Source organism: Phoca vitulina, unplaced genomic scaffold, assembly GCF_004348235.1.
Source record: "Phoca vitulina isolate PV1807 unplaced genomic scaffold, GSC_HSeal_1.0 scaffold37, whole genome shotgun sequence".
In the NCBI taxonomy this organism is placed as follows: Eukaryota; Metazoa; Chordata; class Mammalia; order Carnivora; family Phocidae; genus Phoca; species Phoca vitulina.
In genome coordinates, this window is record NW_022589740.1 from 10,776,205 (window position 1) to 10,803,597 (window position 27,393).

The 27,393-nt window shown below is 46.9% G+C and overlaps 1 protein-coding gene across 1 annotated transcript; it reads right to left on the bottom strand.

The window, feature by feature from the left end:
* Positions 1 to 5,933: 5,933 nt before the first annotated feature.
* KLF9 (Kruppel like factor 9) lies at positions 5,934 to 26,709 on the bottom strand. Its single transcript, XM_032427518.1, has 2 exons — positions 25,971 to 26,709; positions 5,934 to 6,213 (listed from the first exon to the last, which is right to left on the bottom strand). The coding sequence occupies exons 1-2, from the start codon at positions 26,473 to 26,475 to the stop codon at positions 5,984 to 5,986; spliced, it is 735 nt and encodes a 244-aa protein (XP_032283409.1). The 5' UTR covers positions 26,476 to 26,709; the 3' UTR covers positions 5,934 to 5,983.
* Positions 26,710 to 27,393: the final 684 nt, after the last annotated feature.

The window sequence follows — 27,393 nt, forward strand, 5'->3', positions numbered from 1 at the left end:
ATGGATGTTTGAAAAGAATATGCGTATTATAAAAATACTTTTTCTCTTCCTTGGGTAAAACAGCGATTTTCCTGAAATCTTCCTGCTGTATTTTTGCATTTTTTGCTTTGCATATTTTGATGGACTGTCACTAGGCACTGTTAGATCTTCAATAGAGAACGCACCCATAGAAAGTAATTTTTTCCTTAAATTCTATTCTTTCCTGATATCATTATGACTACTCTTGAATTGTTTTGTGGACCCTTTGCCTTGTTTGTCTTTACCGATCACTCTGTTTAACGAATGTCGTTTCATTTTCAGGTGAGCGTCTAGTGAAATGCATGGGCGGGCGTGCACACACACACAGGACTTCAGCTTTTGATCCAAACTGAAAATCTAACTTTAAATAAGGACATTTCGGTGACGCGTGGATTCCATTTTTCTTCTTATGTTGTCTGTTTCTTGTGTCTCCCTTCTTTTGCTGTGCACTGATCCAGGCTGCCTTGTTTGTTTTCACTTTCTACAAACTGGGCAAGACTTGACTATACTTCCCCTTTACGTCTTTCGCTTCCCGATTATTCCTCCCCTTACCCAACCAGATGTCTATCTTCACCATTTGCATGTAACGGCTCTCAAAAGCCACCAATAACTTCAGATTCCTAAACGCAGTGAACACTTCCCTTTTCGCTAGCACTAGTCTTACTACACCCTCCCCGTGACATTCAACACAACTGATTACTCTGCCCTCCCCCTCTGCCCCTTATTCTATGACCCTGCCCTTTTCCAGATTTTGTCTATCTGGATATTGTTGTCTTTCTGTCCTCCCCTCCTCCCTCTTTCTTCTCTCTCCCCCTCCGCCCCCTCCCCACTAGGCGCTAACCCTCTCCTTCCCATCTATATTCTACCACCGGTTATTTCATCCGCTGTGCCTTCGGTTACTATCAAATATGACTGATTTCTAAATCTCCAGTCCAGATCACTTTTTTGAGCCCTAAACTAATATATACCATCATTCTCTTGACGTTTCTGTGCGATGTCTGATGGACACATCACCCTGACATGTCCAAACATGAGTCCACGACTTTTCCCTCATGCTGACCCTCTCTTTTCCTCCATCTGATCAAATTGCATTAACAGTGACCTGCTTGTTGCTCAGGCCATAAGCTGAGGGCCATTACTGGATCTTTCTATCCTTTACCCCTGACCCCTAACATTACTAAGTCCAAATGATTCTGCCTCTGATGTATTTTTTTGGAATTGGTTGCCTCTTCCCACCACCACTGCTAACAACTTGGTCCAAATGACCATCACCTCCTGCTTGGACAAATACAACAGCCTCCTTGCTAGTCTCCCAGCTCCATTCTTGCCTCCCTAAAATCCATTTTCCACCCAGCACCAGAAAGAGCTTGCTGCAATACATATCTGAATATAGCATTCTTCTGCTTTAAACCTTCCCAAAGATTCCTTTGCCTTTAGAATCAAAATCAAAGACCATAAAATAACCTGAAGTACAAGGCCCCCCGCATAATCTGGCCCCTGCCAAGCACCCCAAGTTCCCATTCCTTTCCTTCTCTCTGTTTAATTCCAGCCACCCCACCTTCCTTGGGTTCCTCCAAAGTCCTGGTCACATTCTGCTGAATTCGTCCCACTTGGTCTCCTCATTCCTCCACCTTTGCAGGCCTGGCTCCTCCATGTCATCCAGGTCCCAGCTCAAATGTTTAAGGACCCTCAAGGAGACTCAGTCTAAAGTCGCCTTTCCCCCACACCTAAGTCATGTGACTATTTTCATCATGCTTATCACTATCTGAAATTATACGGAAAATTTGTTTACTTGTTTATGTGTCTCCATCCACTGGCGTATAGACCCCCTGAATGCATAAAGCTTGTCTGTTTTTCTTCAGCTTTGTGTCCTCAGTGACAACCATGGCTGGCATTAATAGGCGCTCAATAAAATGGGTCAAATGAAAATGACTCGATCAATCCTGCTGCCCCGATGCAGGCATAGAATGATGGAGGACTGGATTCAGCAGATCCAATGCTGTCTATACCACGTATCAGATGTGTCTTTTAGCAAGTTATCTGACCCTCAGTTTCTTCATCTGAAATACGTGGATAACAAAAGCATCTACTGTAAGGGGATGTACGGAGCTGCTGTATGCATTAAATGAGAAGAAAGACCTAAACACTTGGCACTGTGACTGGCATATAGTAAGTGCTTAATAAATTGTAGCTAGCTGGTATATATCTGTATAAATTACTCACACACACACACACACACACACACGCACACACATTTGGGTGTTCACCTTCATTTGGTTTAATGGTTCTACTGTCCTGCCTTTGAAACCTCAACTTGTGTGTTCTTATCAATATCGTACCTCAGGAGGAGAATCTGAGTCCTTAACATCCTCTGCTCAGTTCCTAGCCCCCACCCCAGCACGGTTATGAGCTTTTATAAACCTCTTTAAATGATTGACCTGAAAATATATTTCTCTCCAGTATCATACAGCGGTTTCAAGCAGGCTACATTCCATCTACTTCCTCAGAGGTCTGTCTGTGAATAGTAAATACACACAGGTCTATATAAATATCGCACGTGTTGAAAGACGTAGAGTAAAATCACCTTTGGACTTACCATAAAAAAATCCTGTGAGCCCAGGTTAAAGAAGCAACCCCCATTACAGCAAGATACGCCCCTTTTACAACACATAATGGCAGGGACAATTCAATCTTTGTCATTTATTACTTTTATTTGGACAACATATATACATATGTACAAAATACCTACTGTCAGAATCCTCTTTTATAATTTCATTTGATTTACAAAAACGGGACAGCAAAATAACTTAGGTCACTAATACTGTACAAAAATAAAACTGATTAAACAGTTGTAAAGATCAGTATCTTACAGTGTTACAGATCATTCACCTGTTGTGAAAGAACATCTCAATCTATCCAGAGTGATGAGCGCTGTGCTAAATCTACCTGCAAACTGACAACTAATCAATTTCTGTAATATGGCTACCAAATATAATTCTCAAAAGAAGCATGATGTAGAGCTAGACCTTAAAGCCAGGGCATCATTCCATAGTGGTGAAGGGCTTTCTTCTTCCCTAACCAAGGAGAGGAGTTATCTTAACTCTAAAACTATTAAATTTTCCAGAATATGACAACTACTTACAGTATTAGATAAAACAACTTTTCTTTCTCTTTAAACACCTGCAATAGTCTTTCAAAAAATTCAGTTTGGTTAAAAAAGTAAACAAAAATTACTATCCTGCATTTGGATTTTTATAAGTTAAATCCATGGTCTTTTTAATATAAAAAGTAATTGCTTCATAGTTTTAGTGTTCAATGAACTCTAGTAGTCCTATTTGAACCATATCTTGATAGAGTACATCTAATTAGAATGCTGGTTCCTGTTTTGTGACATTTTAAAACAGGATTTATCACGAAGAATAAAAAGCCTTGAGTTTATACGTTACGTTACTCTAACATATAAGAGAATATCAAATGTGTGTTCAACAACTTGAAAAGGCAAGTAACAACTTTTTTTGGGGAAGTAAATTGTGCATTGTTTTTTTTTTTTTTTTTAAACAAGTTGCTGCGTTTATATCCATCTAAGTAAGTGCTGAACAAAAGCCACATATAGATTTACTCCTGAAACTACAAAGATTGTCTTTCACTGACTTTGCTTGGTTTTCCTTCGTTTCTTTCTGTGAGGGGAAGATGAGTTTGTCCAAGTTAGTGGGTTGCTAGGCAACCCCAAACTCCTCACTCACTAAAAGGCAGCGTGCAGAGGATCACAAGCAGGACCGTTCCATGAGCTCAGTAAGAAATAGACAGCCTAACCTATTTCGTATGGAAGAACAGATGTCCTTAAAACTTATTTTGGACACAGAAATTAAAATTTGGTTTAAAATAAGCGTTTCAAAAATCTGAAACAGAGGTAGAAAGTGTTCTTTATTTTTCCTGACATGTTTTCCCGTGAGAAAACACTTTCCCTTTTATCTCAATGGACTGTTCCCAGTCCCTAATGTTAAAAGCAGTTCTCTTTATAGAACTACTAATACGACTACGTTGGTTAAACAAACAAAAAAGAAAAACACCGTGCTAGTGATGGCTATCGTATTGGAAGTCGGAGTCAGCCGTGCCCCACGTCTGCTGTGGGAGCCCACACTGGTTCTGAACCTGGCAACGCGCATGTGTCAGGTGAAGTAACGAGTTCACTGACGGGGAGGCACCCTAAGTTTACCCGACACAGCTTACAGCACATGTATAAACGAGAGTGCACCATAGCTCCCTGTTTTAAATAGCAGATAAAATTGCCAGAAAGCATTATTTCTGACAAAAGAAAATGTAAACATTTCTCCCACGATCACTGCTGACTCCCTTTACTTGAGGTTTCTTCTTCGCTATGAAAACAGTTCATTTTTTTCTGACCACGTGCAGGCCAAAATTAAGTTTTCAGGTAAATGGCATTTTATGGATGTAGTGGTTTAGGCCATTGTAGACACCTGGATACAAGATATATAGTGGTGAGGCTTCTGATGTCAAAGATACAGTGATGTGTCTTCATTCACACGCATTCCGTGTGCCTTCGGTCTCCAAAAGGGACAATTTCGAAGTCACCTTGGAAATCATCATGGTATTTTCCCTTGGGACTCACTACTTAACAGGGATACATTTTTCTTTTCACGTGTCAGCTTCCTTTTCCTTTTTACATAACTCTTGCACCTGTCAGTGGGAGTTTGGAGGAACACGGGAAGGAGACCAACACACTTTTTCTTCACAAAGTCGGTGTTTCCAGAGAAGTTACTGTTACGCACCCATTCAAATAAGACCCAACAGAGTCAAAACCCTCTCCGTTCGTGGCATTAGAACAGTAAGGTGATGTTAACTAAAAGGATCGGAAAATTTGGAAAAGTTAATAGAGTTAAAATTCTGTTTGTTCTTTTTGAATTTTTTTAAAAAAATACTACCCTCCTTCTCCTTCAGCATCTGTCACATATATTCTGCCCTCCCATCTCTGCCATGATTTCATAGGGAAAAGTGTATACTACATAAAAAAAAAAAAAAAGCAGATTATAACGTGGTTCCAAACAGAATGTCTGCTTCTATCCTTAAAGCACATATTTAACTTATTCATCCTCTGCATTAGAAAATAAAAGTGCAGCTTATGTTCAAAAAGTACAATTCATACAAAGCAAGGTTTAAAAGTTCTGTACTTAGTGTAACCTTTTAGAGGTTTGTCTTGATTAGTATAAATTCAGACTGCTTACCCATTGACTATAAGTAACTTTGTTTTCAAGTCTTTAGATGACAGATCATGCTGGAGTAGATGTGCTCTTGCTTGCATAAAGACAGCTGTGCTATGGCGTGTTTTTTGTTGGTTTTTGTGGGTTTTTTGTTTTTTTGTGTTTTTTTTTTTGTTTTTGTTTTTTATCTCAAAGGTTAACGTGATTCAAGAGAGTGGTTTTGCTAAAGAAACCGAAGCACACTCGTCATTTACACCGAAAAGGTAAGAAAACAATTCTGAGAGACAGCAAGCAGAAAGGGCCCCGAATCACCGTGTGACGCCACAGGTCCGCTCACCGGGTCAGACGTATGTACACCAGTGTTGAAGCTGTAAAATTCCACGCGCCCCCCTCCCCGCCGCCGCCGCCGCCGGCTTGGCCTGGCCTCCCTCCCCCCACCCCACCCCCAACCCCCCCAAAAAATAAAGGAGAGAGAGAGAAAAAGAAAGTGTTCGCCTTCCCTCCAACAGTCAGAGACGGTTCCGAGCTGCCTCTGCACGGGGACCAAGTGTGGACTTTGATCTCAGGCTACGATGTGCTTTTTAGAAAACGCTGCGGGCGCACGAACGCGGCGGCGGCCGGGGGGCCGGGGGGCAGGGGGCAGGGGGCAGGGGGCAGGGCCCCGCGGGCCCGCAGCGCGCCCCCTCGCGGCCGGCCGCGTCCCCGGGCGCCGGGAGCAGTTCGGGCGGGCGGGCGCGGCCGGCGCCTCACAAGGGGTGCGCCAGCGCCTTTTTCGAGCGCTTGATCATACTGGGGTGGAACTCGGTGTGGCGCCGGGCGTGCTTGGTGAGGTGGTCGCTCCTCATGAAGCGCTTCTCGCACAGCGGGCAGCGGAACTGCTTCTCGCCCGTGTGCGTCCGGTAGTGGCGCGTCAGCTCGTCCGAGCGCGAGAACTTTTTAAGGCAGTCTGGCCACGTGCAGGGGAAGGGCCGCTCACCTGCGGGGAGGGGGGCGAGACAGGACGCGGGTGAGACAGCAGGGTCGCAGGACGCGCCAACCATCCCCGGGACCCGCACGACACGGCCCCGCAGGCGAGGCCCGTGGGCTGAGGGCGTGTCCCCCCCACCCCCAGCACCCCCGCATCCCTGGGCTGGCGTCCTGACCCCCGGGACCTCAGGACGGGACTGCATGTGGGGACAGAGTGTTCGCAGAGGACACCGAGGGAGGCCTCGGAGGGAACCCGCGCTGCGGACTCCTTCCTCTTGGACTCTCGCCTCCCACGCTGAGAAACACATTTCGGTCCCCCCCCCCCCCCCCACCTCCCAGTGGCACCTAACAGACTAACAGATACCATGAGGAAGTTTCCCAGAATCATGTTCTCCAAGCAAAGGAACTTGCTCCTTTATACCCAGTGGATCCCCGAGAGCCTTGGCAATTATCATCATCACCGGGGGGTGGGGAGGTGGGGGGCTTATTCTACATGGCGGCTGGTTGCACAGGTTCTCCCAGAGAGTCAGGAACCTCGGCCCTTTGCTGGATTTGCTGGCGCCGCAGGACTGAGGCAGCGAGTCCAACCGACCTCTCACCTGGAGCAGGTGTTTCCCCTCGAGCTCCCGAGTGCTGTGGCCACCGAGCCTCCGTCAGGGCCGGTCTGGTGACAGGGAGGCCGGCACCCGACAAGAAAGCCTGCTTGTTCCTGAGCATCTTGGTAACAAACACTTTTAGAGACATGGAATGTGCTTCCCTGTTGAAGGCCATATTTTATAAGTCATATTGTCTTCATTTTTATTATTACTATTATTATTCTTAATCTCTATGCCCAACGCAGGGCTCAAACCCCGGGATCAAGAGTCCCATCCTCTTCCGGCTTAGCCAGTCAGGCGCCCCCAGTCATAGTGTCTTATACTAAAAAATACATTTGTTCCCTCTGCCTCATAATAATCCTTTAGATATCTGAGGAGAGCTATCCTGTCTTTCTCTAGTCTGTTCACACTAAGCAGTCCCAGCTTCTTCCATATGTCTCATAAAAGAATTAGCATGATTCTCAAATAGTAAGAGCTAAGGGCTTCACAGTGCACTATCCGGCCGATTTCTCACAGGACGCCCCATGGAGGTGGCCCATTTCACAGATGAGGAAACAGGCTTAGCGCTTCCTGGTGTTTCCAGCAGCCCCTCCTTTGCGGTCGCTCTCCTCAGACTCAGCATATTGTCTCCATGTCCCACTTCATTAAAATGCAGCTAAGCCTCACCCTCCAGACGTGATCAGGTTAGCACTGGGGGCCTCCTGGCCCCTGCCGGGGCGGGACAGCACCCGTGGCCACGTTTGCCGGACCCACACACAAGCTGAAAGGCACCATGAGCTGTTTAAGATGAGAGAGTCTTGGGTGCCCCTCTTGTGAGCGCCTGCCTGCCTACTTCCCACCTCGTTCAAGCACAGCCCAAAGCAGCTGCTACACAGACCCAGGGCACACGGGTCCTGCCTTCCACAGAACTCTCCAGACACCCCTTTGGTAGGTGTGAGGAGTGCATGTTTTCTCACTCCCGTCCCCACCTTCCTGGAACCCAGAGACTCAAAAGGCTGAGGGCTGTCCAGTGTGACGCGTCTGAGTCATCCAAATATTATTCATCCTTTCCCCCCGGCTTCTCCTACCCTGTGCCAGAGATGGAGAAATGCTGATAATAACAACAACACCAAGCCCGTGTCATCTCCGTGACAGTCCACACATGGCTAAGGTTTTATCCGCTATTCTCTCAGCAGCGTAACGGTCATCACGCCCTGAACAATCCCCTCCTGGGATGAGGACAGTATCATGTCTGATTTTTGTGCTACTTATATCGCCAAGCATTTAGTAAATGCCTAAGTGTGTGTGCGTGTGTGTGTGCGTGTGTGTGTATGTACAGCTGAGTTCACTCACATGACCAAAGCCTGCTCGGAAGTTCCCAGATCACTGGGGAAGGCAGCTCCTGCCTCTTCCAGAATTACACTGCAGCCAAAGTCCTCTTAATCCCAGTGAAAGGTTTATGGGAGAAATGTTCTCTTAAACATGTGATGTTAAAAAATATAATGAAGGGTTAGAATTCATACAGCGATGAATTATAAAACCAAACCAAACCAAAGCAAGCCAAACAGAACAACCCTCACTGCTCTCTCCGTACTGGAGCCGTCTCTCCACTGCTTTGTGATTTGGTGGTGAGAAAAGTGACGAAAAGGAAAGGCTCAGTGTTTTCTCGGTGCTTGTCAGGACTAAAACTCATCAGAGGGATTTTTCTTGGAGGAGTGGTAATGTGGTTTAGCTTACTCACTGGCACATGTTTCTTTCAAGTGAGTCACGAGAGGAGGTTAATTTATTGGAATGGATCTGTGTCCACTGCGGGAAAAATGGATCAGAAGACCACTCTGCTATGCTCTGGATTGGAAAAAGAAAGAAGTCACTCCCTCTGTTTTAAAAAGATGCCTTTATGGAAGGGATAGTCAATGGAAAATGAGCACGAAGCCTAAATCAGCTGTGCGTACAGAACTATTAAGTATTTATGCTTACGATTTATGTATGTTTCAAGTGAATTCACCTTCAGTCTGGCTTATGGCTGTCTTGTCTTCACTGCTTCTCATGCCTGTCACCGTGTGATTGTTCTCTTGCTTCTAACCCAGATGCTGCCATTGACGTCGAATCTTTATCCCTGTTTCAGAGAAGAGCGGGCCACCTACTGAGCCCAGAGCAAATCCGAGCCAACACAGCAGCCTTTGTTAGACTCACATAACTTGTATAATTCCACCTTACAATTCCTAAGCATTTAAAAGAAGACCTACTTGGAAGTGAATTCTTAGTGTAGAAGCTCCAGGATCATTTTGATTCTTCTTGGATCCTTTGGAAAAACATTAGGAGCTTTGAGTCAGTGATTTAAATCAGGGGTTTAGCAAACTACAGCCCACAGGCCAAATCTGACCTGCCATCTATTTTTGTAAAGTCTGCGAGCTTAAAATGGTATAAACAGCATTCTTACTTTGGTTTTTACCAAATAGTTGGGGGGAGAAAGTTGGCTGACCCATGATCTCGCCCTGAAGATTTGAACTTGTACCTGATGTACACCAGAGTTTGCAAATCCAGATGGCTTCAGGAGCCAGACACATAGTGAAGATGGGTGAAATGCCAGGTGCATTTGATCACGGGTTGTAATGGAGTCATGGCCAACCGGATACTGCTCTGCTCCCTCACAGGCATTCAGATTCAACACCTTATAAAGCATTGTGCCGGCCAAACAATGTGTGTGTGCAGGAAGCCTGGATTCTTCTTGGGGACTTAGAATTTGTAGCCCTTTGAGACCACCCACCTCTTTAACCCACTGAAGAGTCTGCATACAACCTACTTGGGGATACATTTCGGCATGTTCGTTAATAATAGACACATAATAAGGCATTATCTAAAAAATGATACATGTTTTGTACCTAAGAAAGTATGGAATGGAGAAATCCTATGTAGAGAAGGAACACAATTTAAGGCTGAATGGGACCAGAGATCGTGGGCAGAGGAGGAAAAGAGGGGTCTTGGAGAAGCTGTGGCTGGCCCTTCATCCTACAGCCAAGGGGAAACCAAGTCAGGCCTTTCAGCTCCGGGCTAAAGCCCACAAAAGAACAGTTAACCTTCTTCGCACCGAACAAATCACAGGGCACAGCAACTATCAATTAAAGAATCTTTAAACTTGTCTTTAGTATTAATGAGAGCGTTACCGTCCTCCAGGGGAGGGGGCGGGGGAAGAACAGGCATGTACTCGTGTTTTATTTCTGGCCTTTACAGGAAAACATACCCAGAGGCAGTGACACTATAAACTCTTGCTTTACTGGAGCAGAGCTGTTAACGGCACAAGTTCCTCCGCCTTCTCCTTATTTATACACCGCTCCCCTCCCCTTCCGGCAACGAGCTAAGCACCTCTCGCTGACAGCCTCGGCTTCCAGTATAAAATTAACTGGATCAAACCGGCTACTGAATACCGCACCTGGTGTGTAAGAGACTTTCTTTGCAGAGACAGGTCAGGCCTCCAGAAGTCTCCTGGGCCTCCGAGGGGTTCAAGAGGAGCGGAGTAGAGCCCGCGGGCTATGCGCTTGCCTACTTAGTACAAAGGACAGCTCATTGCTTTCAAGAAGGAGCCTCCACTCTACTCCGTGATTAGCCGACATCACCAAGTGGTGAGTTCTCCATACAGAGGGAGAAAGAGGACAGTGTGGGCATTGCCAGCTGGTGATACTCAGCCTTGTCCAGGCTTCCTTGAGTTCAGACAGACTGTCATTGAGATACTGGCCCAGGGTCTGGGAGACCTATGGTCTCAACACACCTGCTTTCCCACCTGGCTTTTCTCCCCTTGCCTTCCACAGTTCCATGGAAGAGCCTAAAATGGGCTAAACTTAATCAAGGTAGGAAGGTTAAAAATACAAACTCTGAACCTCCCATGGCTTCCAGCAAAAGTAACTCCATCTCGTAAAACAGATCTAAGGGTGTGAGGCCTCCTTTGCCGAACAGAACTCCAAAAATGCCAATTAGGAATCACAGCTTCTTGCAGATGGACAAAACCAGGGCCGCTTCTTGAGGATAAAATAGTGGGTTTTGATCGTAAAAAAGCAACTAGGATTCCAGAGATAAAAGGATAATCTGATATTACAAAATCATATTGATATGATTCCCCGTTTTAACAGACTAATATACCCACCCCCCCCACACACACATTTTCCCTTGAAAAATGCAAAATAGTGTTTGATAAAACTCAACATCCAGCCCTAATAAAAGCTTTTAGGAAAATAGAAGAAAAATTCCTTAACAGGCTAGAAAAATATAGATCCGAAACCTTTCCCCAGCAAGGTCAATAGTAAAATAAAGGTAGCATTCTATTAAAGTCAAGCTCGAGGCATGAATGGACACTGTCCCCATCGCTATCGCTACTTAATGTTGTTCAGGAAATGCTAGTGAGTGCAATTAGATAACAAAATAAGAAGTAAATCACTGGTAGGGGAAGGTGATAAAAGAATTATCTGCAGTTGATACAACTTCCTATCTGGAAAATTGAAGAGAAATACCTAAAAAAACTAATATAATTTTTAAAAATGCATTCTCAGGTATAAATACACAAAAGAGCAATGGTTTTCTTATATGCTAACCACCGCCAGTCAGGGTGAGCCTAGAGATAAAGGTTCAGGACCTGCATGAAGAAAATCATCAGACCCTGATATAAAAGAAAATGAATAAATGGAACACTTGCCATGTTCTTGGATGATAAGACTCAGTGGTGTGAATATGGCAATGCTGTACAAATTTGTCGATGAAATTAACACATACCATAGAAATTCTTTTTTCTTTAACTTGACAAAACTATTCTAAAGTGATTTTGGAAGAATAAATACACTTGACTTGCCAAGAAAATTTTGCAATAGAACAACAGTAAGTGAACACTTGTGATACCAGTTATTACAATGTATGATTAAAGCTGCAATAATTAAGATAGTGCGAGACCGGCACAGGAAAAGACAACTCGGTGGAACAGAGTCAAGTCTGAAAATAAACCCAAGACTCGATAGGGATGGGGTGTTTCAAATTAGTGAAGAAATGAATGTGTAATTCAGTAAATGGCATAGACATCTGAAAAATTAAATCTGGATCTCTACCTTATACCATTCCCTTCAATAAATCCCAGAGGAGCTATATACATAAATGTAAAAAATAAAACCACAGAGGTGAGAGAAAATATAGGTGACTGTTTTTAGAACCCTGGAGTGGGAAGAGACTGTCTAAACATGAAACTAAAGGCAAAATCCTATTGGAAGAATAGTTGTGAAACACATAAAAAAATTTTAAACCTCTGCATAGTAAAAATATACGTAAGTGAAAAAATGTAAGAGTCAGATGGTGAACTAATAAAGGAAATTGCAGCATAAGACAAAAGGTTAAAATCTGTAATACAAAAAGGACACTTACAAATCAAAATTAATAACCCAATTTAATAAAATTGGGCAAGGATGCAAATAGGTAATTTGTAAAATAAGAAATACTAATGGCCAATAAATAAATATATGAAAATATATTTAATCTCACAAGTAATCAAAACAGGCCAATTAAGACACTAATGAAATATATATCAGGCTGGTAAAAATGTTAAAAACTATGTGCATATGGAGCATCTGCATGGCTCAGTCGGTTGAGCATCTGACTCTTGATCTCAGGGTCATGAGTTCAAGCCCCCTGTTGGGCTCCATGCCGGGCGTGGAGACTACTTAAAAAAGAAAGAAAGAAAAAAGTTTGTACATAGATCCATCATTGGTGGAGGCATGAGGAAACACACCTCTACTGCATAGGTGGGACTTATAATTGATCTAGGGCTATCTGGCAATATAATCGTCTAGGAATTATTTTTGGTAATAATTAGATAGGAACACAAAAGTGTACAGGGATACCAGCATTGTTCATAAAAGCTAAAATTTGGTAACAACTTAACTAACAATAGAGAATCAGTTTGATACATTGTAGTGTATCCATACAGTGGAATAATGTGTACTTGTTACAAAGGTACTAGATTGTTACAGAATGAAATGGAAAAATGTTAGCAATATACCACTATGTGAAAAGAGCAGTGTAAGATCGACTGTATATGTATGTATGTGCAACATCTATGGAGAGAAAAAATCCTGGAAGAATATATATAAAATATGAACAGTAGCCATCTACAGGTGGGGGTGGGGATAAAGAGTAACACTTTCTTTCTGTAATTTTCCTATATTTTCTGATTTTTTTTAAAACAGTTAAGTACAAATTTCTTTTATGAGAAAAAGAGTCTTACACAAAACAAAGGAAACTGATGCATTTGAGTTTAAACTTTTCCACATATGGGTTGATCGTTGATCAAGAATATATTCTACGTGGAGAATGGGGGGCCAGGTATTTACTTTCTATTGAGAAATAACACTCTGGTGTCCAAGACCAAAGAAAGGAGTATCATTCTGTTTCCTTCTCAAATTGTTAGAAAGTAAGAAACTTTCAGAACATACTTCATCTCTTTCCTCACTCCTCCTTCACCCCTCCCCTCCTACTTCTTCTGTATATGAGAGGAAAATGGCCCCTACAAGGACAGACAGAAATCTCCCTTCAGAGTTACACAGGCAATAATGGCAAGGCTGCCCCACCGAGGGGTGAGTTCACTGGGAAGCAGGGAAGTGCGTGCAGAGGTGCAAAGCCCAGGGTGCAATACAGCGTTCATGGATGAGGCTGGTGGGACACATAGCTACACAGACCAGCCCCGACCCTAGGACTTCAGCATCCCTACCCTGTTGTCCATTATCATCGGTCCTTGTTCCTATAGGAGAGCAACGCTGACCTACAGGTACAGAATGTGAGCCTTTGCTCTCTTCTTTTTCATGTCCATGACCCTCATGGAGCACCATGCACTTAACAAAGGAGGTATGCAGGCCATCCTTGGGAGGAGACAATTCTACACTTCCCTGCATAAACCGTTCCAGTTAACTATGACCTCAAAAACCAAGAAATCAAAAGTCAAAAGAAAAATCAAAAGTCTCCTGTTTGCCAGAAATATTGCGACCTGCACATGCAGATGCTCTGAAAAAATAAAAACATTTTATCGGCTCTGGAAGAATCATCCTGCCTCAATGTCATCCCCATTATATTGCCACTTGCTCTTGGCCCCTCTCTGAACCTCTTTTGTGATTTGATTTCTTTTTATATTTTATTTGTTGATACAACAGAGTCAGTTCAGAGTTTGAATGTGTGATTTTACTTCCTGGCCCCTGTGTTTATCTGTGGAAGGCAGCTTGTCCCATTCTTTAGGTTCTGAGCGGGGAAGTGGGGGCGTGTCTGTAACATCTGTCACGGAGCACTGGACATTGGTGTCTAGGAAGCAAGCCTCTCTGAATATTGTTTGTGTGTCCCTGACCTCAGCTGATCTGGGGAGTTAGCTCATGTGCTGGGACCTCAGAAGGAGAGACGGGGGACACCAGATTCTGGACTCTGGGTTCTCAACCTAGTGAGAGAAAAGTCCTGATGTCTCAGTCATATGGCCCCATCGCAGCAACTCTGATTTGGTAGAGGTGGAGTGACCTCTCCACAAGCACACAGCTAGGTCTGGGCTCAGATTAGCTGACTCCCATGCCCACGCTCTTCCTGTCCATCCCAGACTACGCTGCTTCTGCCCAGTTGTTTGTGGGAAAGAGAAATAATAAATGAACTTGCTAAACATTGAGCAGGATATAAATGTTTAATGGCAAAACTATCCTGAGAACATAGATTCTCTGAATCTTTGCATTTTGGGTGACTTTGATAACCATCAAATTAAAACCTGTCAAGCCTGGCAGATAAAGCCAACTCAGAGGGCAGACGACTTGTCCAAGGACACGCTTGGATGAGAACCGGTTTTCAAATGCCTCCTTCAGCTTGGAGCATGAGACAAGATTAGATGTGAAAGAAGAGCAAAGGCCCTAACTCATTGGGGTTATAGCCTCATAGCCTCCTACCACAGGTTTCTCTCATTCTCTTACTCCCGGGTTCTTCTTCCCAGATGGATTGGCTTCGGGAGGGCATTTACAGTTTAAAACAGATTGTGCTGCTGAGCTTTAGAGTTTTAAAAATGGAAAGCAGAGCACGGAAGTCCTTAAACTTGAAGTCTCTTGATTGGCCCGCGCTTCCTACCGAGACCTGAGCTACAGAGAGAGACTAGAGGGGCTGAGTTTAGAGAACATGCGTAGAGGTCCCTAAGAAATGCCCTGCGTTCTGTACTGTCTGTTAGTAACAGGTGTGGGCAGTCCCAGGGGATGGCCACTGTTGCCTGGCCTAGAGCCTGCACCAGCCCCTCTGGGGAAGTTCCACCCCCCCCCGCCCAACACACCAGGGCACCTGACTGACTGAGTCAGGCAGCCACACTGGAGGAGGGTGTCTGAGCATGCCTCGCAGCCTCACCTTTCCAAATGTAGGGTGGGGAAAGGGACTGGGTGCTCTTGAGCCCAGGACCACACGGCTGGGAGAATGCCCCAGGGGTCCTGAGTCACAGACTGCAAGGTTCTACCACCTGGAGCCACTGTCCAGAGGCCCTCTTGAGCAGAGGATGCCAGCACACGAGGACCAAGACCTAAGCTAGTGCATGACACCCCAGGGGAGACCATCAAGGTCAAAGGATAGTGTGCAACATCAACAGGCTTCCCATGATGCCAAAAAGAAAAGAGGTGGACTTCTTGCCTACCAAATACTAGATCATTCCCAGGAGAAAGAAAGGTAAAGGGAGGGGGAGAGAGAACTCTGATTTTGCAAACATTTACCTAAAGAAGAATACAATTCAATAGAAAAGCGACAGAGAGACCTTAACAGGACTCAAGATAAAATTTCTCCATCAACAGCCCAAAGTGATGGGGGTGGGGGGCGAGGGGGGAGGAACACAGGGCATGCTCAAGAACTCAGCTCTGGTTACAGACATTTACATCTTTGCACACCCCAGGCTTATGGCTGGGAAATTTGTGCCCGATGCACACGGTTGCTTTACAAGGGCCACTGAGACTTCTGGCCTCCTTTGCAAACACAAGGATCACCTTTCCATTTGCACACTTAGGTACAATTATATGTAGCATCCGCAGCCCCCACTCTGGACAACCGTGATCCAGAGAGCTGACGCCTTTGGCTCGGATCAAGCAATGGGCAAAAGACAAAAGTACAGGAGACGAGACTGCTGTCTGGTTTGAAAAATGCCTGCTCTGCCTGCCAGCCGGGCTGTGGCCCTCACAGTGGCTCAGAGTGACTGGTGATGCTTCTCCAGCACGTGGTGTCAGCATTTGCCCTCTGGGCTCAACCTCCTTACACCGCTGGACCCACAGTAAGGTTGTGATGACCACACGCCATGTGGGCCACTGTCAAATAGTTTTTCAAGCTTTAATGGGATGAGCCATGGATTCCTATGGCCTGGTGTTTGTCACCAAAGACCACAAAGCTTGACAGGGCTGGCTGTCCGACCTTCCGCAAGCAGCCCTCCTAGGGCAGGCATTCCCGGGTGGGCATTTGCCATGTGGAAGCCGGCAGGACATCGAGGAGAAATGACTCAGGTTGGAGGGGCAGAGCCCATGTTTCTTTACGCCGGGAACCCCCACTTCAGAGGGATAATGCTCACTAGACAAGCATTTAGGGGCTGGCCACGGGGACAATTTGTAACACGACCGAGGAAAAGCTGGCTGTTTGGTTGTCATTCTGCTTATTTTCATGAAAACGGCAGTGGTACAAAACTACTGTAGAATTATGGCAGCACAGGAGTTTAAGTCATTTTTATGTGTTTTTGTAAGTTATTTTTAAGAGCTAATTTTTGCCTCACAATTTATTAGGGTGTTGTTGTTGGGCATGACGCACACCGAATGGACTCCGGAATCCCAACGGGAACTGTCCTATAAACAGCCCATCTTTGCAAAGATGAGGCCTTTCTCTGTTCACACCCAGGGTGACAAACATTCATGTAAACACAATTCATTTCTCTGGGCATTAAAATGGACAGACAACTGGAATTAAGACCATGTGAATGGTGCTGCTTATCACACTGTTGTTGTTAACCTCATCCCATGAGAGGCTTTGGGTACTGGCTTCTAGAATGTCCACTGAAGAGGTATGAGGTATGAGCCTGAGCACAAGAAATGCATGTTGAAATCATCTATCTTCTGCCAAGACCATTTAGTACACGCACTGGTGGCCTATCTTTTAGGATGAACTCCAGAGATAGCTCTGAGTCCTTTCTCTTCAAAGAGGAGGGGGGGAAATGTCGTCATACTAATCTGTCTCTCATTTTGTCAAACCTCTGCTTTTTGGAACATCTTGTCTATAGTTCTGCGTGGGCAGATAGAGGGGGTATCCGCTGGCTTTGCTGGTCTGGCATCCATTGCTTCTTTTGGGTAATAAATAGCACGCCTTGAATTTCCTTGTGGAAATTACCCCTTCCCCACTCTGAGTCTATGTAATTCTCGGGGGGAGAGGTGACCCCAGACCCCAAGCCCAGAGGTTCGATATGACCTAGCCATGCCACAGTGATTGAGTTGTGGGACAGGCACAAACTTCTAATTCAGTTATGAAGACTGAAGCCCGAGACTTTTGCCGGAATCATTAGGAAAGGAGAACTTTCTTTCCTTGCTGAATTGGCAGGCTGGGAGTCGGCCGCTGCCGCGGTCACCTTACCACCATCCAGAGACAGCCTGCCCACGAATGAAGCCAAAGCAAAGGACAGCAGAGCCGAGCCAGGGAGAAAGCCACACTCCAAGTCCCCGAATCCAGAGCTACCTCGGATGGGTGGGTAATTTGAACCAATAAAGTTCTATTTTTTTACTGAGCCGGTCCAAGTTTGGATTCAGTTGCTTGCAACCAAGAGTCCTGACTAACACAGCTGTGGACCCAGAACTGGCGTCTTTTTCGATGGGAAGGAAGCAGGTTCTGAATAGCTCTTGGAAAATATAGGATAGGTTTGGTCAGAGTCCAAGATTTGCTGTAGATATTCTTAACCAAGGTTCATCAAAACCAGCCACGCACCAGAGTTAGAACACAAGAGCAGAGAACAAAGGGCCCGTGGCTTTGGGGCCAAGTCCAGGAGAGGCATGCAAGACAGGGTGTCTTCCCACTGGTGGACCCCAAGGGGTCCAGGTCAACAACAATTCATGCATAACTCCAGGTAGTTAGAAAAACACTAGGAAAATTCCAGAGTAACATTGGACTAAGATAACTGACTCCAAGTTAAATTCCTCCCGTAAAATAAGAGTACTTTCCTATCTCATAGGACTTCCATGAGTTTGTATGTGACAATGTACGTAAACCATTTGGCTTAGAAGTTGGCATGTAATAAATGCTGGATGTTATTGCTATTTCTATTATTATTATCACTACTAATATTAATGATTTTCCATTATTACTATTATTCACAATGTTCACAATGCCTGCTTTCAACATCTAGCACAGCCCTCTGCCTGTAACAGTCACTCAATAAATAAATATTCTTTCAAAGAATGAGCTGTTGCTGGACTGCTCCATCATTGTAAACAAAAATTCTAGGAACCTCAAGGGCTTCTGGGCAACACCTATAAATTATTTTTAATTATAATTCTTGGTGTATGGGGACACTGTCCGAAATGCTTTAAACGCCTCATCTGAATTAGTCTCAGAACAACTTCAGTTGAGTCACTGAACTCCATTTTACAGATGGGAACACTGAGGCTCAAAGAGTTTTCACCATAGGAGGTGGCAGAGGCGGGACTGGAGCCCCACCGAAGCCCATGCTCTGACTGCTCTTGCTACTGAAACAAAGGCCTCCCCTGGAGATGCCCTGCCTGTGACCTCCTTAAAGTGGGCTGGCCTCCCCATCACACACTCTTCTGACTGCCTCACCAAAGCTGGTCCCCTGCAAGGGAAAGCTGGGGAAACCTTCTTTTCCCTCCCTTTGAAACAAGATGATCTATAACATTCTTTCCAGTTCTGAAATGTCTGCAAAGCTTTTGTCAGTTGCCTGCCCCGCCGGTTCCCACTTTGGTTCCAGTTGACTCTGGGATGCACTCACTTCCAAAACGACAGAGACTCGCCTTGGAAAAATGTTCACACTTTGTTTGATATAAAATACTGCTGCCTGCATTTCAAATCCTTGCCATTAATTTTGCAGGGCTTAAGCTCCTCTCTCTTTATTTTCATCCATGTAAATAATGTCCTCGATTTTTAAAAAGGCTCAATCAGGGATGAATTCCATTCTCCTGTTCAAATTTGTGATCATTCTCCATTTTATTTATAAAAAAAACAAAAACAAAAACGCGAACACCCAGTGGCCCCAGGCTTAGCCCGTGAGCTAGCTGGTTCTTGCAGCTCTAGAATCCTTGGATTTCAGATCCAGATGTTCATTCACAGCTCAGGAGTCCAGAGGCTAACAGACCTCCGGAGGCACCCAGATTCAAAGGGAAGCCTGTGGGTGCACCTTCGTAAATGCGGGTTCGGAGCACAAACAGAGAGGAATGCCTTGGAAGATCCCACACATAAAAAATGGATGCACCTCACTCCCTTGGTGGGGGGCATTCTCCATGAATAACAATGTGAGTCCTATTATTTGCTGAGGGGACTGCTTGAGGCCAGGGTAAGACAAACGTTTACTCTTGGCCTTAATGCACCAAAAAGGTATTAGTTTCAGGAGGGCTCCAGGAAGGGTGGGGTAGGAAATCTCCCTGGCACTTGGCCTTGGGCTGGTTCACAGTAAGCTGCTCCCATAATAAAAGGGCAGAGGTCCCCGGGATGACTCCACCTCTGCCCTTTTGCTTGGTTAATTTGGTTACTGCGAAGCAGCTCTTTAAACCAGGGTTTTAAGAATGTTAACCATAGATTGGAATTCTTGGGAGACCGTGGGGGTGGGGGGTGGGGAAAGAATTCAGATCAAAGAATTGCAAAGAATTCACAATGAGGGAAGGTGTCTACGTGGGCGGGCGGAGCTCGGGCCTTTAGCACGTCTTCAACAGCCCTTCAGAGTCTGGGGCGCCCTCTTGTGTTGACCTCCTCTACAGGCAAAATGATGGATGTGATGACCCCTCAAGGTCACTTCCAAGCTCCAAATTCTCGTGATACGGACAGCTGCCGCCACCAAGGGCTCCGATCTAGGCCTAGGCCTGTGACTAGCTTCCCAACAAAAAGTGGGGCGGAGCGAAACCCAGGATTGCTCAGAGACCACTGCAGAGGATCCCATTTCTTTCCTTTTAACCATCTGTGGGGTTTTTTTTCCCTTCCTGTCGCCCCTCCTTTTTGCGTGTTGCATAGAAACAGAAAGTGCCTTTGTACCAATTACTAGGCACTAATTTACGTTCTTCAGTAGGCGCTGGGCTTGCTGGAGAAACATCAGGATAAGGTGGGAGGGTCGGATGTGGGGGAGGCCTGGAGGGCTGCAAGCTCTTTCTCCAAGCCTGAGAACAGCCAAGGGGAGGAGAAAAAAACAACCCGAAAAATTTGGAAGTCAAGACTAACGAAAACGACAAAGCTGGTTCTGTCTTGTTTGTTTGTTTAAATCAAGAATGCTAGTGACCCTAAGGCATTCAGAAATCACATTGATGGCCTAGAAAGCCGACTCTAACCAGCACACACCAGGTTGTTTCAGAGGCTCCTGGAAGAGTGAATACTGGAACCCATCCACCCACTTTTCTTCCCAATGAACTTCTTAAGAAAGACCATTGTCAGCCGCTTTCTCAATAGGTCATATGATAGTTCTCCCTGGGAAGTTCGAGCTGGGAGTTTCCCACAGACATTGCAGAATGACTAGTTCTTGGGATAAGCGTCAACAATTGAGACAAGAATGTAAATCTGACCCTTATGTTCAGAATCCAAGTATTCATTTCCCTCAGGTTACATCTTTGCATCTGAAGGTAATGGGGTGTTGCCATCAAAACAGCTCTACATTTGCTCCACGACCTCCTCCCCAACCCCAGGCCCCAGTTGTCCCCTCCCCTCTCCTCACCACTCTTCCAAGATCCGAGGGGGAAAGAGGGGAATAATGTTTTCATCCTGTAGTTCTACTCTGCATGTATCTTCTGTCGTGAAACAGCCTTGCCAGCAGCCGAAGATTGTCTAAGGCAACCCCACTTTGTCTCTGTGAGAATAGGGGAAGTGAGGAAGAGGAGCCACGAGTCCTACCTCGGAGACTGGCAACAAAGAGCAGCTGGGTCCCCTGAGAGGCCTAATTCCCCAGGGCTGATCCCAGCAGCCAGCTGGGGCTTGGGCAGCCGGGGCCATCATTCTTCGGAGTAGAGGGGGTTTTAGCCTCTTGTCTGTAACCCAGAAGCACTCCCTTCTTCCATCCTTGCGACCTTAGAAACCTCACATCCTCTACAGCTAGAGGCCATTTGCAGCTCTTTGCCTTCTTCTCGAATGCAGATTGTCGTTCCCCCCCCCAACAAGACACCATGCATGAGGTGGTGTTTAGACCGTCTCACTGGGGAGTGGGGTGGATATTGCCCCAAGGGGGCAAAAATCTGATCTTTGGCAGGTGAAAAAAGTCTTAGCTATCGCCGTGGTTTGTGGTCTTTAAAAGGGGTACATATACAAATAGCTCTACAGTATTCCCGTGGCATTAAAATGTCATGGGAGGGAAGGACAATTATGGGGAAAAAATGTCTGAAGTCTCCTTAGGGGAGAGAAAACGGGGGGTGGGGGGGTGGAATAAAGTAGAAAAACAATTACCTGTGCGAGCAAGCCCCACTCAGGCTAAGCTGTAAATCTATTTTGGATGAACCGTGTCAGGTTATGAAATACAACAATCCACATCACTTGGGGAGCCCTATGGAAAAAAGAACAGGGCAGAGAGAATGTCTCCTCAAGGACCCACACGCAGGGCCTCCCTTCTACTTAGGAAGAGAAGAGAAAGTGGCGGAGACTGGACACCGGCTAATGAATAGCCTGCTTGGAGGCCACTTGTGAGCTGAGGCCCCCAGTCTGGGGCCTGCAGCCAAAGCGAGACCTTGCCCTGTCCCTGAACCCCTGGAATGGGTCCTTTCTCACACCTCTGAGGGCCACTAGACTCTCCTGAATCAAACAGTGGACTCTAAAGCTTTTTGCAGTAATTAAAGGAGAGGAGTACAAGAGGCTCAGGGCAGGCCTGGCACCTGTATTAGCAAAATTTTAAACCTTTGGTCTCAGGGAGGGAACATCCTGGCTGAATGGACATTTCTAAAGAGGCCAGAAAACCTGTTTCCAGGGTTAGAGGAGACCTTCCACGGTGAGGGCCCTCCAGATCCCTTCTGCCACATAGTCTCAAGTATCCCAGGGAAATGTGCAAGCAGGGGAAGAAGAAACGGAAGCAATCACTCTTGGGGGTTTTGCAACCCTGTGTCTCCTTAATTTTACACAAATGTCCTTATGCTCTATTTAAAAAAAAAAAAAAAAGTGTTGTTTTTAAAACTTTTTCTGTGGAACTGCAGTGATATAACCAGTGTCCTCAACCTCAACCCCGTTGTCCCCACTTGGGGAGAGCTGACTTGAGTCCTTCTAGAAAGAAAGAAAAATGTGACTTGGCACGGGAGTAAAGCCTAGGGTCTCTATCATTGGGATGTCAGCCTAGCATGAGTCTACACCAGCTGGCTCTGAAGAGTTTGATCTGGAATTTGGATGTCGTTGTTTCCTTCCCCCAAAGATACACCCGCCCCCGTATATACATAACTGTGCAAGGTGACCACATAGTCAGCAAACAGGATAAACTTTTTTTCTTTTTTTTTTTAGTGCTCATGGGGGGTTGAGGAGATGTTGGTGTGGCAGGAGGCCTGCAGAGTGAGCATGTATTTGTGGAGCCAGTTTGGGGTACATGCTCTGAGGTGGGGGAGGAGTGTGTGGGTGTGGATGTGGGGGCTGTGAGGGGACCTCTGTGTGCACGTGCACACAGGCACGTAGGTGATGGTGGTGATGTGGGCGTGGGTCTGTGGGGGGTGTGACAGGATAAACTTCAAACTGCTTGCATTTAAAAAATATATATATATGGTCCATGTGTTTTCAAGCAAAGTACTGTAATGGGTCTAATTGTTAAGCTGAAACGTTACCATAAATACCCTCTAAAGTGTCCCAAAAGTCTGGAAATGAGAAAGAATGTATGTGTAGCATTTTTCAGATTAACCGTAGATCCGTTGCTTAAAGGTTAGAAGCACATTACTGGGGAAGAATATCTGACCCAGAGGCTGAAGAAAAGCAAATTGAGCATAGTATTATAAAATGCAAACTGACGTACTACTTAAAAATAAGTTTATCCTGGTTCCTGATTTGGAGGAATCCCGCTCTATTACACACAAACTGTAAGATCCAGAATTTCCTGAGGGCTTTCTGTACGTGGAATCCTATATTAGGTGCTTTGTCTATGTTATTTAATCTTTGCACAAGAACCTATGAGGAGGTTCAGTGATAATAGCCTACCCAGTGGATTAAGAAACTGAGGGTCAAACGAAGAGGGGGTAGTAAACTTACATGCCAACAGAGATGATGTAAATGATTAAAATAATAAAGGACACTGCCCTGTAAAAAATGATCAGTTCAAGCCAGTTGTTGCTGGGTAGGAATTCAGGCCCAGTACTGCCCAATCGATCGATTTTTCCAGAGAAGCCAGAACTCTGGATTCGTGCCGAATCTTCAGATTTTCAGATGTTGGTAACTAATTACATTTTCTATTAACTATGTGTTGGCCATGCCAAACAGATTTGTGAAGCCGACCCAGCGGCAGGCCTCTAGTTTGCAAACTTGGAACTGAAGTACCTTGAAGTTTCTCCCACCTGGGAAACAAGAGGACAAAGGAGAACCCAACTCAAGATCATTGTTTTCTCTTAGGACACGACAGACGTAGCAGCACTGGCTTAAATGCAATTTTGTTTAAATGACTCAACTTCTTAAAGCCCCTCGGTCTACGGTCTACGGAAGTGGGCGCTGGAGGAGGCTGTAGGAGATGAGCAAGCAGCAGGAAGGACTCTTATTGGGCCATACTGAGCAGGGGGGTGTGGCTGGAATTTTAGCTGTTAAAATCTTCACAGAATACAGACATTCCAAAGGCTATCTCAGGTCCACCTTCTGGATTTAATACCAGCAAAAAGAAAAACAACAACAGCAACAACAACAACAACAACAACAACAAACCCCAGGAAGCTCCTTACCTCATCTCCCCCCCTCCCCAAGACAATCTACCTTGAAGCCGAATCTGCAACTTCCAAATGCACAAGACCTCTAAGTCTCTTATTTAAAGAGGATCCTTGACACATACCTTCTTCAGTAGGAGTGTGCTTCCCACAATATTTACAGAGGCCAAGGTTTTTGTTCAACCGTGTCCTGGTGTTACAGAGCCCCCAAACATAAACAAGACACCTGCTATCACCCTATCACTAGTTTCAAAAGACTGACTGTAGCATTTAAAATGGGATTAACGTTTCCCTCGGGTTTCCACTCCTGCCTGTGTAAAAGGTTCTCCGGAGCAGCTGAGCCGGCTTGCCTTATGGAGAATTAAAGAGCACCACGCATGCACGCACACATAAGCAGCCATTTCTATAAATGCCCGAGAAAAATCACTCAGCTGAATGGTTCAGAACTCCAGGAATCTTTTTTCTAAGACAGAAAGACTCCGGTAGCTCCCACAGAAACCCTGCAGGCCTCCCGGGCCGCCCGACCAGGCAGCTCCCTGAAGGAGAAAGTGCCTTTGCTCAAGGTGGCAGTGAGTGTCATTGTGAGCCACTGAACTCGGGGAACATGGCTGACAAGGCCAGGCCCGCCCAACAGCTGCTGGTGAGTAACACCCTCGGGTTAATACACCCCTGCTTCACCCCGGGGGAGTCACGCTAAAGGTCAAATCCCCCAATTCGGGCACACATTTGCCTTCCGACGACGGCCTTACAGATGCAAACTTCCAGCTCTGCTGTTTGAGGGCAGCTTTAGATGACACCCCCAAACAGAACCTGATCGTGCATTAACCACGCAGGAAACTCCATTGCAGTCCTGGGCCAGCAGGCGCCTCCACAAGAAGCACTGTCCAAAGGAAATAAAATCCGAAATGCAGTTACGTGGCCTTGCTTTTCAAAAGCAAAACCAAACCAAACCAACCAATGATCATTTTAAAACCACAGGCCCTGGGCCTCATCTTAAAAGTACCTACAATCACACCCCAAAAAGACAATACTTGGCAAAGGAACTCCAACGGCCTCTTCAATACGGTGTCAGAGGGTGGAAGGAAAATAAGTTCCATGAAAGGATCAGGTCCTGTGCTTATCAGAATAGCAGTTGTAGAAGAGCCTTACTAAAGATGGTGAGATAGCAGGGCCCAGCCCTTTCCAACTTTTTCTCAGTTATGTTAAACAGAACCAACAGAATTGGCTGACCAAGGTCTCTGTAAGCCTCCAAAGCCCGTTTTTATACTGCATATGTCTTCCTGGCCACATTCCTTGGGCCAACGCTGGCCTTTTGGTCTCCCTGGGAGAGACCCTTCCAGGAGGTCTCCAGGCCCACGTTCTCTACCGAGCGTTGACCTCAGGCAAGGACCACACCTCCCTGCTAACTATTCAGGGTAGAGGGTGCCACCAATCATGTGTGTGTGTGGGGGGGGGGGCGGGGGGAATCTGCCTTGGAATCGCATTAAAAAGGCTAACTAGTCATGAAGTTAACCCACCAACCATCACTTGATCAAATTCCTCTGCCGCCTGAACCAGTGTTATTTTAAACCTCCCTGGGGACTCTTGGCCAAATTTAAAACCACCTTGGCAAGCCCTGAAAAGTAGCAAGCATACAGCTAAACGAGTCCTTAGTCATCCCTAAAAGGTTCCACGTGAAGTGTGCCGCTTCGCCCCAGGTTTTGGCCATTTCGCTGCCATCCCTCAAGAGAATCAAATAAAAGATACGCCATCTGACCTCCCCAATGCAGCACCTGCCCAGGTGGGGTGGCCCCACGGTCGCGGGGTGCGGGAGTCCTGGGGGCGGGGCGGGGCGGGCCGGGGTGGGGGGTGCGGCACCACTCCCCGCGCAGCCACGCACGGGCGCTGGCACTCCGCGCTCACTCTGCCTGCCAGGTTCATGCTCTCCATGGCTTCTAGAGACTGGAGACAATTAAGGAGAGAGGGAGCGTTCCGTCTCTACACGGCTCAATCATTTAAAGAGTTAAAACAGCATCTTATCCAAAATGTTGGCACCCCTGAGGCCGAGCGTGGTGTCCTTAACGCCCAGAAAGACTGCCCGGCCAAAGGTTAACTAACCCCAGAGCTCGGTGGGAGAGGGAGACGCCGCTAACCTGTATGCACTCTGTAATGGGCTTTGAGATGGGAGGATTTTCCATAGACTTTCCCACAGCCACTGTAGGGGCACTTGTGCCTCTTTTCGGAGGCGTGTTTCCCCTTCGCAGCCACTCCAGGGTGGAGGAGGGAGAGCGGGCTGGGCGCGCTGCCAGGATCCTGTCTCTCCTCCGGGCTGTGAGAAGGACTCGACCCAGATTCGGTGGTCACGTCGCTGTCGGATCCCATATCCTCATCCGGACTCTCCAGACTGTCGCTGCACACCGAGGGGGTCTGGATGGGTCGGTACTTGTTCAGGTCCAACAAGCTCTTGGCGATGGTGACCAGCGTGCAGTAATCCTTCCAGGTGTCCCCCGGGTCACCGTGCTCCTTGGTCACCTCGCGCTCAGGTAGTCGCAGTCGCTCGGTGTCCGGAGCGCCCCCATGCTCCGGCACCGCAGCGCGGTTCGAAATAGAAACCAGACACTGGGCAGCCACGAAGTCCATGTAGGCGGCCGCGGACATGGTGCGGGCGACAGCAGCCCCGGCGGCGCGGCCAAACTTGGCGGTGGCTGCGGAGGTTCAGCTCGCCCTGCCCTGGCCTCGGACGACGAGCGCGGCGCGGCGCGGCGGCCAAGGGGGCGGGGGCGCGGGGCGCTTCCGACTCGCAGGAGCGCGAGGCGACCTCAGCCCCTCATCTTTACGTAACCGGCAGCGCCTCCGCACGCAGCATCCACGGCCCCGGGCTCCGCCGCGCTGCCGCCGCTCGCCGCCGCCCGCGCCCCGCGCCCGGCGCGATCCCCCCGACGGGCGCGCCGGCCGCTCCGAGCCGGCTCCCTTGGAAAGACGCCACACGTGGCGGCCGCAAGTTTATTCGCTTGAAAACGCCCCCGAGGCGCTGGGAGAGGAAACTGCAAGAGAGGTACACGCCCTCGGCCGCCTCTCCGTCGAGCCAAAGCCCCAGGACATTCACCCGACCACCCCGACGCGGGTGGCGAGGGCCGGACCGAGCGCCAGGTCTAAGAGACACTTTTCCCCCAGTCCACCGACGCCTTCTGAGCCCCTGCTTTTGCCGGTCCGCACCGTTCCGGCATTCTCTTGCTCAGTAACAATTTCGCAGAATCCCATCACGTCACGATCCAAACCCCCTCCAATTGGCCAGTGGGGAGGGTGATTCAACTCTGTTTACTTTCTCCCCCTGCCAGTCAGAACGGCCTTTCGGTGGAGAGGTGCGTCTAGAACTGAGGCGTGCGGCCAATCCGGCTGTTCCGTTTCGCTGCCTCGTGCTACCCCTACAGCCTCGAACGCTGACATTTAAAAGGGTAACAGCCGGGAGGCTGGAAGGGAGTCGCGGCTCATCCTCGGGAGCGCCTCTCGGTCCGGTAGCCGCTCCGGGCCTCCTGGCTCGCGTTCCCGCCCGCGGAGCCGTGGGGACACACCTTC

Excerpts from the sequence above, each read along its gene's own strand:
- KLF9 (XM_032427518.1), bottom strand. The coding sequence starts at position 26,475 with ATGTCCGCGGCCGCCTACATGGACTTCGTGGCTGCCCAGTGTCTGGTT. Across the intron at positions 6,214-25,970 it reads CCATTACAGAGTGCATACAG|GTGAGCGGCCCTTCCCCTGC; the intron begins GTTAGCGGCGTC and ends CCCTCCCCGCAG.